Source organism: Acanthopagrus latus, chromosome 17 (genome assembly GCF_904848185.1).
Source record: "Acanthopagrus latus isolate v.2019 chromosome 17, fAcaLat1.1, whole genome shotgun sequence".
Lineage (NCBI taxonomy): Eukaryota > Metazoa > Chordata > Actinopteri > Spariformes > Sparidae > Acanthopagrus > Acanthopagrus latus.
In genome coordinates, this window is record NC_051055.1 from 31320641 (window position 1) to 31330216 (window position 9576).

Consider the following 9576-nt stretch of genomic DNA (forward strand, 5'->3'; position numbering starts at 1 on the left):
TACTGCAGTGTATTGTTATTGTGCGGTCATTTCTGAGGATGCTAAAACTACTTTAGCTAGCAGTCCACAAACTTTATCTCTCGGGGGGGGGGTCTTACTCGGTGTCACGGTGTGTTAGAACATGGATTAAACTTACACCAGAATATCCCTTTAATGTTGATTTTTTTTTATCTCTTTCTTCACTGTCAAAATAAAACTGTAGTCAGGTTTTGTTCATTTATTCATTCATTAAAGTACGTGTATTAATTTCATTAACACTGGAACCAGATAATTAAACCCACCATGTGTACATTCAGTGAGAGAACATCAGGTCCGTGGTTCTTCACTGCATCTGAGGCCCGTGTGGAGGTCCACCGTTCATTGTGTCAGTGCTGCCCCCTGCTGGCGTGAAGCCTCAGCTGCTGTTACAGTCACTTCAGATACAAAGTCATTAATCAGAACCAGAACTGCTCCTCCTGATGGCTGAAGGACGGCAAGGTCAGAGGTCAGAGGTCTCCAGGCTCTTCAGCCACAGCTCCAGGGCGAACTTGGTCCCGGTGCTGACCCGCTCCACGTCTGGGCCGCTGACCGGAGCCCTACTGATCAACACCGACACCGGCAGTGTGGAGTCGCTCAGAGCTCCTTCTGTGGAAACCTGTGACACACTGGAGACACAGCCGGAGGTCAAAGGTCATCAATATCATTTAATTTAAATCAGCGGCTCATAGCTCAGCTCACAGCTGCGATACCTGATGCTGCTCGGCAGGTCGTCCACCGGAACCTCGCCCTCCCCTCCATCCACGGCGGACACGATGGCTCTGACCAGCTGGCTGTCGGCCCACAGACAGGCACTGACCTCAGCAGGAGACGGGCTCAGAGACGCCTGCAGGGAGACACGAGGTATCAGACTGTCACATGTTCTGCTGGAGCATCAAACCTCCAACATGTTAACAAGTCACCACAGTCACAGAGTACCTGGAGCTGCAGGTGAGACAGGGAGGACAGCAGCAGCATGTAGATGACGATGTGATGTCTCTGAGGAAGTCCTCTGGACAGCATGGGGGGGTACACCGACTGACAGACAGACAGAGAGGGGACACATAAACTGAATCACAAAAAAACAGTAAATACACATTTAGCCTAGCTTAGCACAAAGACTGGAAGCGGAGGGAAACTGTTAGCCTTAAGAAAAAAATCTACTTTCCAAAACTGCCTGACGCCTGCCACGCTTTAAAGGTAAAAGCACAAACACATTAAAGTACAGCTGTTAAACACATCTGTGAAGTAACACACCAAGAACACATCATTTATTCAGCAAAACACAAGGTTATATAAGAAAAAATAATTGATTCAAGAATCAAAACATGCTGAGAATTATTGTTGAAATATTCACTTATTCTTTTCATTTTGTTTCATGAAATTAAACTAAAAAAATAGTTTCATGAATCCAGTTTGATTTTTTTTATCATGTGTTTGTTGTTTTGTGCCGATCAACCCGTCTGTCTCTCTCTGACTTGTCTGTCTCACCTCCCAGAGTCCCAGTATTTTTGGAGAAACTTCCTCTTGTTCCAGTTTCAGTCCAGTTTCCTCCTGTAACTCCCTGAGGCCTGCATCCAGCAGCTACACACACACACACACACACACACACACACACACACACACACACACACACACACACAATGAAAGGTTCATCCTGGCAGACTGACTGTATTCAGATAAAATCTTTTCCAGAAACAGAAAACTGTTTACCGTCTCATCTGGCTCAACATGGCCGCCTAGAAAACACAGAGGGATGAAACATGAGTCTTAAAGACATGCGTGTGTGTGCGTTTGTGTGTGTGCGTTTGTGTGTGTGTACTATTGCACTTCCATAAAGTCAGGGGACTCGTCAGACAGTTTAAGGAGAGAACGGCCCAACTTTAAGCAGCAGCTGTGAAAAACCCTCAATCCTACATTTCCCATGATGCACTTGCCCCTTGAACAGAGATCAGTGAGCATCACACCTGGAGGAACCCAGACGTTGGGAAATATCCGAAGCTCCTTCGCCCGCCGTGTCAGCAGCACTCTCTGATTGGCTGTCTGCAGGATGATGGCCACACCTACATCTGTTCCACGCCGCTGAACGTCCAATGGGATCGCAGCTGCCTCTGTGACTGACAGGTGTTTGATGGGACAGAAGGCGGGCCTCTAGGAGAGACAAGCACAGTGAGACTGTTGAATATTAAAGACAGAAGAGTGAAATTAAAGGTACAGGACACTTCAGAGTGACAAAGAATTAACTCAGAACTAAGCAAGATGACTAACAGAAGTTTGAAGGTCTCACCTTCAGAGGAATCCCTCGTCCTCTGTCTGCTCGGCGCAGGATGAACTGGTTCTTGTCCAGAGAGCAGTTCACCTCCACCTCATCACCGCCGCCATCGCTGAAGTGACCCGTTATACTCTGACAGCAGCACAAGAAGAAATACATAGATAGATCTTTACTGTCATTGTACACTGTACAGCAAAACTGAAATGCAACTCCTTCTTAGTGCAAACTATAAAACTCACCTGAACGAACTGAGCTCGTTGTGGAGCCGCTCCGTCTTTACAGACGTACACCAGGATCCTCCTCATTTTATCCATCATGCCTCCTCTCCTCACCTCCTCACCTCCTCTCCTCCTCTCCTCACCTCTTCACTTCACCTGGAAGACAGGAACAAGGATCAGATCTGAGCTCGTCACTGACGTGGTCCTTTCATTCATCTGCACGTTAATCAGCAGGTGTTAATCACTCATAACAATACTGACGTGTCACTAAGTAAAGACATGGTGTTGAAATATTACTTTGGTAAAAGTGAAAGTCACACATATGAAGAGTGCTCAAGTAAATCATGTATTGAAGTAACTTAAACATATATTTAATGCATGTACATAATAAGCGTCAACTGATTATCAGAATCAGTGCAGCATGAAATCTGTAAAGTAACTAAAACTATTAAATGATAACTGAGTATTTTGTTTTGTTTAAAGTAGCAGACACAGAAACACAGAGACTGAGTGCATGTATTTAGTTATATTCCATCACTGAGTATTATTTTAATAACATACTGTACTTCCTGTGCAGTGTGTGTCCATGATCTGTATCCTGCGGGTTCACTGATATCACAATCAATGTCTTTTATCTGATTATTGATCAAACACGTTCATTTAAAGATGTGCTCCTCTGATGCAGCATGTAATCTGTAAAGTCATTTATAACTGCAGTTACCACATAAAAAGTAATGGAGTAAAAAGTACAGTAAGTGACAGAGGATTAGTAAATTATTAATCGATATGGATATCTGATCATCTATCAGTTGTTGCCCTGAACAAATGACTGTTAAGGCTTATGAGAATATTAATAATAACACTTTGTTCAGTTTGTTGAGTCATGACGGAGCAGTTAGCATGTTGCTAACAACATGAGCAGTTAGCATGTTGCTAACAACATGAGCAGCTAACTTTAGCTCACATGAGTCAAACCTCCGAACAGAACCGGGTCCCACATTTGACTCTGTGCGTCTTATTGCCCACATTTACAGAAATATTGTCGGAACAAACACTTTGAGACGTTAACGAGCTCGAACCTTTGGACACCGGCGAGCCGTCAGGTTAGCCTGCTGCTATATCCGGTTAAGAACTTCAAAATAAAAGAACAGCACATGTATCACCATGTGTGACTGAGTACATTTACTCAAGAACAGTATCAAGTACTACTTGATACTTCTAGTCCACTACACCTTTGAAGAAAACATGGGACTTTAAAACATTTAGTTACTAGTTACTGTACAGATGCTACAGCAGAACAAGAGCTTTTAAATCAATTCATCAGCTGATCAACATTTAATGACAGAAAGTCTTTGACTCCACTTTCACACTGACATCATCACAGTGGTGTTCAGCTGCTCCACCTGTTGGTAGGACAACTTCAGAGACTTAATGATTTTAAATGTCATCAATAACAGTTTACCCCAATAAGACAGCAGCAGTCAGAATGACTCTTACAGTTTGATTTACTGTGTCGACTGAGAGATGATGAGGAGTTAAAGAACCACGATGTGTTTATAAGAACATGTTTTATGAACCTTCATGTTTCTCCAGTCAGAACAAACAGGTGGTCAAAATGTCAAATTTATTGAAAACAAAGAGAAAATCTTTCAGAGACAAATAAAGAAGCGTCTCACAGTGCAAACATGTCTCGTCCAGCAACCAGCCTGATTCTTACTCAGATCGTTCTGATCTATGAAAAGAAAATTAAACATTGAAGAAACATCAGCAAGAGAAAAAAAAGGCCTGATTTTCTCTGTGGACGACTGAGCTGACTGAAGCCTCACTAAAACCTTCAGTGTAATAAAGTGACAGCACATATAATCCACAGGTTGAAGACACTTTTAGCCCACATTCATTGATATGATCCCAATAATAACGTGCAGAGCTCATGTTGGTCACATCAGCTCCTCTAATGTTGTTTAAAGTTGTTTTAAGAGTGAAGCTCCCACAGCAACTCTGTCACGTCATCTGTTGACTGTTTTCAGAGACTGTAAATAGATTCTGAAGCTGTTTTCTTCTTCTTTACATGAAGGGCATTTGATCCATCAAACAGTTACTAAATATGTTCCTACATGATTCTGGTATAATGTCACCAAACTCTCTTCAAGACAAGTGTCATTTTATTTTACCTTTCTTGGGACAAATGTCAGCTTAAATCTGACTCCTGCCGTTTGATAACGTCGTACCTCAGTTTGTCCTGACGTGTTGCTTCTCTATTCATGGCTGTCTGTGTGTGACAGTTACAATTCTTGAAATGCACAAAAGTCTGAATCATCATCTTGATTAAACAAAATGGCAGCTTCAGCAATTTAACCTTAATGAACACAGAGCAACACAGTGAGCACGATGACCCCGTAAACAAGAATCAGCAACAACTGAAGTGAAGAAGAGAAACTGATGAAAGATGATTACAGGTTATAACAACAGGCAGAGTGCAAAAGTACTCTGTTGTGGTATTACTACAGTAATACTACAGCACTACTACAGCACTACTACAGTAATACTACAGCACTACTACAGCACTACTACAGTAATACTACAGCACTACTACAGCACTACTACAGTAATACTACAGCACTACTACAGCACTACAACAGTAATACTACAGCACTACTACAGCACTACTACAGTAATACTACAGCACTACTACAGCACTACTACAGTAATACTACAGCACTACTACAGCACTACTACAGTAATACTACAGCACTACTACAGTAATACTACAGCACTACTACAGTAATACTACAGCACTACTACAGCACTACTACAGTAATACTACAGCACTACTACAGCACTACTACAGTAATACTACAGCACTACTACAGTAATACTACAGCACTACTACAGTAATACTACAGCACTACTACAGCACTACTACAGTAATACTACAGCACTACTACAGCACTACTACAGTAATACTACAGTAGTTGTGTCCTCTGCTCTCATGGTGAGTTTGGACACTCGCTGTCCAACAAGGCGACGTCGCTGTCGGCTGGTGACGATGCACCGTCCCGCTGAAGGGTGCAGTCATCAACCTCCACCTGAAGGTCAAAGGTCAAAGCATAAACTCATCATCATCATCATCATCATCATCTGCTACTAAACTGTAAAACTTCATTAAGTCCAGATTAAAAAAGAGAAATCCAAATCCAAATCTGAGCAGCAGAGGAGATGATGAGTTTAAATCTTCAGGTTAAGGTGAGGCTGACACTGACAGTAACACGTCTTACCCTGAGGGGGGCGTAGTTGTTGTGGCGTCTGATGGCTCTGGCAGAGAAAACACAAACAGTGATGGCGACGCAAAACTGCAGAACCAGCAGAACCAGGAGGAGGCCGAGAGATCCGTACAGCGACACCTGAGACACAAACAACAAGGTGCATCAGATTTAGTGTCCACAGCTGTGAGCTCAGTGTGTCAGAAACATATCAAATCAACATTCAGATCAATAGAAGTACAGTCTTTTAAACCAGTCAGTGATTACTGATATACTGAATACTGATTGGCTGTTAACAAATACAACATGTGACCTGTGTGTAACGTTAGCTACAGGCAGCTGACAGTCTCGTCACCTCCACCTGTTTCTCATCAACAGATGATCCTTTAGAATATTAATGAGCAGCAGTCTGAGGTCCTGCAGGACAGGACATCACTCTGTGCGGTTCAGTTTTGTGTTCAGAACCTGTGGACCTGAAATGAGGTGGCCCGGATCAATCACAGGGTTTAACTCACATCCATCAACCTCATATCACTGATGCATCTCCGTATCTGCTCTTGTGTGGGCTGGTAGTCCCCCCACGGTACTGTGTTACAGAACCGCACTCCGGGGCGGCGATCGGCCAGAAGCCAGCAGGTGAAGGCCACGCCCACCAGGCCCATCACAGCACCAATCACGTTCCACACCAGAGACGCTCGCACCTGCAGCACCAGACACACAGAGAGAGTGAGAACGACACACAGTCGAGTCTGATGCACCGAGTCATCCTGCAGTGATTTATCACATTAATAACAATGAGTCATCTTTCATTCTCAAACATCACCATCTGCACCAGAGCTCACTCTGTGGACCCACATGTTGATTCTGTGTAGTTTTAATGTACTTTAAAGCTCAGCTGCGGGATTCTGCAGAGTCTCATGAATGTAACAGAAGTTTCAACACAGACAAAATCTCTGACATGAAGCTGGAAACATTCGTACGATATCATCGGCCGTAAAAACACACATTCTTTGTAATGATCCCACAAAAGTGGTTATCAAACACTTGTGACGGAGACGAGGACATCGGCACACCAGACAACATGTAGCAGCGTCCTGTTACTGTGACAGGCCAGTCCGGAACATCATCCACACTATGTCTCTTCTCAGGAGGGAAACAAGGACAAACACTTGAGGTGCGCTAACAGAAAGCAGAAGTTCACAGTGAATGTTGAGGAAAGTCTCTGTGTGTGACTCCAACAACAGCACAGATCAGAAAACTCACCAGTCCGACTGAAGTCCGTCTGACTGCCGCCAACGCCAGAGAGCCGGAGAACACGAACTGCAGGACAGCAGAGACACGTGTTGGTTATCTTCTGTAGCATCACCTCAGAGCGCTGACACGCATCAATCAGTTAGCTGTTCCTTGTGTGAGGGAGTAAAGTTAACGTACAGTGACTCCGAGACAGAACGGAGCGTGGAGCAGCAGAGCCGGCGAGTAGGCAGCAGTCACACTGAACAGGACACACAGCATGCCGATGAAGATCTGGGCAACCTGAAACACACACATCTTCTGTCAGTATTCATTATTACAGCAGCAGAAGAAGAATCAGATCCTTTAGTATCAACAGTAAAGAGAAAAAAAAGTCCGACATTCAAGGCTCTGAAAACCTGATGATAGCATCCTGAAGCAGAAGCTGTTTGTGAGCCTCTAATTCACATTCAGTTTCCTTATCTGCCTGCACAGTGTGCTGTATTAGCTGTTAGCACTTCCTGTTAGCAGTGTTCCCCTGGACGCACTGACAGAAATCACTGGATTACTGTGATACTGAAGAAAACGTGATAATTCTCAGGCAGGTTCTGCAGTTCTAAGGAACCGATTTTGTTCTATGACTTCTGAGCAGATTTAGGACATAAGAGATGTAGATGATATATGATGTAGATGATGCCCTCAGGATGTGTGCGTCTCGCTGAATTACAAACTGTTCCATGTCTGTGTTGTGATTTGACCCAGTTGTGGCTCTGAGGAGGACGAGCAGCAGGTCTCAGATCAGCAGCTGAACTACATTAACTGACATCCAGTAAACAAATACGACATTAAAAACACCATCAGCTCGCGTCTCACCCCGAGACACTGTGGCCCCGCCTTCATGAAGACGGAGGTCATGTCGTCCATCTTGGTTGGAGCAGCGGGCGGGGCCTGCCTGACAGGGGGTGGGGCATGTGTGGAAGTAGGCGTGGTCTCTGCGGAAGTGGCAGCAGAGTGGAGAGGAATGGACTTCTCATCCTGAGGGATCACCTGGGTGACCACCACCACTCCACCGATCTTAGTGACAGATGTGGATGTCATGATAGAGGTCAGAGGTCACAGATGCTCAGAGGGAATTCTGAGGGGAAGAAAATAAAAAATAAAAACTCAGATCAGCCAATAAAAACATCCGGCTGACAACTGGAAGTCTACACATGCCTTCAGATAACATTCACCCGAAATATGATCATGATTTGTTTTTTTACATCAAATAACTTAACGATACAACACAACCTACATTATAATACATGTACCGAATTTACCAGAACAATCTCAGGAGTCATATGAGATATTAATATCATCTCCACAGAATATCTGAATCTCCCGATAAGATCAGAAATCTTAAATTAACAGAAATCTAAATGAAGTCTGGTTCCGAGTTCGAACAGGAAGTACAAGGAAGTGCTTGAGAATTAAAGTTCGTATTCATTTTATAAGCTAACATTTTGAAATCACATTATTGTTATTATAGACTTTGACAGTTATAATGTTATTAAAAACATAAACCAGACAAACTGCTGCTAGCTAAACCACCGTTAGCACATCTGTACGTGTGTGACGCAGCAGCTGCTGTGTTCCGAACATGAAGGCAGTTCGATCAGAACTCTCATCTTCAACACCTGAAGCACATTAAAGTCACAGTTCGGTGATTTCAGAGGATCTTACCTGCAGATTAAACTCGCAGTTCTGAGGCGGTGACGCGGAAGTTCTGACCCACACTGGAGCCCCAGATAATGCTGCCTTCAGGTGCTCATCATAAACTCGTAAATATGAGACGCCGGCCAAACAATTTGCTTTAGATTAGTGATAAAAACAAAAAACAAAACAAATTTAACGTCGTAGCTTTTTTTGTTTAGTTGTTCTGATGCAGCAGACACAGAATCACACAGTCACACAACCATCATCACAATGTTCTGCTGTGGTTTAGGGCTTAAAACTGCCACTAAACTACAAAGGAGGAAAATATTTCAGGTTTGAAGATTTGCAGAGTGTTTAAAAGTTGTGACTGCTCTGTGCGACTTGATTGAATGTTGGCGATTTTCCTCCATCAACACAACACCTGCATACTGAGTCTGCCGCTGCAGATGTTTTCGTTCCGATAACACGTGAAGGCAGCACACACAGATACACAGCGTAACTTCCCAGAATCCACGGGTGACGTCACCTCCAATTTATTGACAGAGGGAAGCCAGCTGACCTGTATACCTGTAGACCTGTAGACCTGTAGACCTGTAGACCTGTATACCTGTAGACCTGTATACCTGTATACCTGTAGACCTGTAGACCTGTATACCTGTAGACCTGTAGACCTGTAGACCTGTAGACCTGTAGACCTGAACCATGGACCTGACACACCTTCTCCAACAGGAACCTTATTCACAGGAAACACTGGGAAGGGATATCTTTCCCTAGAATTCTTCTTCTTCTTCTTTGTTTCTTTCCTTTCCTGATTATTTGTGTCAAACACAACAAATCAGAAGATTCAAGAATAATAAAGCTAACAACAATAATCATATAGTAATAT

At 43.5% G+C, this 9576-nt stretch overlaps 2 protein-coding genes across 3 annotated transcripts; both read right to left on the reverse strand.

The window, feature by feature from the left end:
- Positions 1-202: 202 nt before the first annotated feature.
- On the reverse strand, positions 203-5130 carry nudt17 (nudix (nucleoside diphosphate linked moiety X)-type motif 17). 2 transcript variants are annotated; one of them, XM_037075742.1, is made up of 10 exons: positions 3585-3663; positions 3067-3198; positions 2527-2661; positions 2303-2419; positions 1983-2166; positions 1729-1754; positions 1507-1599; positions 955-1053; positions 729-862; positions 203-644 (listed from the first exon to the last, which is right to left on the reverse strand). In XM_037075742.1, exons 3-10 carry the CDS (start codon positions 2602-2604, stop codon positions 479-481), a joined length of 897 nt encoding a protein of 298 aa, XP_036931637.1. In that variant the 5' UTR covers positions 2605-2661; positions 3067-3198; positions 3585-3663; the 3' UTR covers positions 203-478. The 2 variants fall into 2 exon arrangements, with proteins under 2 accessions (XP_036931637.1, XP_036931636.1); XM_037075741.1 differs by lacking the exon at positions 3067-3198 and having other exon boundaries at positions 3585-5130.
- Positions 5131-5372: 242 nt separating this feature from the next.
- On the reverse strand, positions 5373-8851 carry si:dkey-7j14.6 (uncharacterized protein LOC556585 homolog). The gene is made up of 7 exons (XM_037074281.1): positions 8718-8851; positions 7869-8130; positions 7197-7298; positions 7029-7085; positions 6281-6466; positions 5781-5906; positions 5373-5591 (listed from the first exon to the last, which is right to left on the reverse strand). The coding sequence occupies exons 2-7, from the start codon at positions 8091-8093 to the stop codon at positions 5493-5495; spliced, it is 795 nt and encodes a 264-aa protein (XP_036930176.1). The 5' UTR covers positions 8094-8130; positions 8718-8851; the 3' UTR covers positions 5373-5492.
- Positions 8852-9576: the final 725 nt, after the last annotated feature.

What these genes read in the sequence shown, in the direction of transcription:
- nudt17 (XM_037075741.1), bottom strand. Translation starts at nt 2,604, where the DNA reads ATGATGGATAAAATGAGGAGGATCCTGGTGTACGTCTGTAAAGACGGA. An exon ending in AACGAGCTCAGTTCGTTCAG is followed by an intron (nt 2,420 to 2,526) that starts GTGAGTTTTATA and finishes TGCTGCTGTCAG; the next exon opens with AGTATAACGGGTCACTTCAG. An exon ending in AAATACTGGGACTCTGGGAG is followed by an intron (nt 1,054 to 1,506) that starts GTGAGACAGACA and finishes TCTGTCTGTCAG; the next exon opens with TCGGTGTACCCCCCCATGCT.
- si:dkey-7j14.6 (XM_037074281.1), bottom strand. Translation starts at nt 8,093, where the DNA reads ATGACATCCACATCTGTCACTAAGATCGGTGGAGTGGTGGTGGTCACC. An exon ending in CGGGGCCACAGTGTCTCGGG is followed by an intron (nt 7,299 to 7,868) that starts GTGAGACGCGAG and finishes TGTGTGTTTCAG; the next exon opens with GTTGCCCAGATCTTCATCGG. An exon ending in GACGGACTTCAGTCGGACTG is followed by an intron (nt 6,467 to 7,028) that starts GTGAGTTTTCTG and finishes CTGGTGCTGCAG; the next exon opens with GTGCGAGCGTCTCTGGTGTG.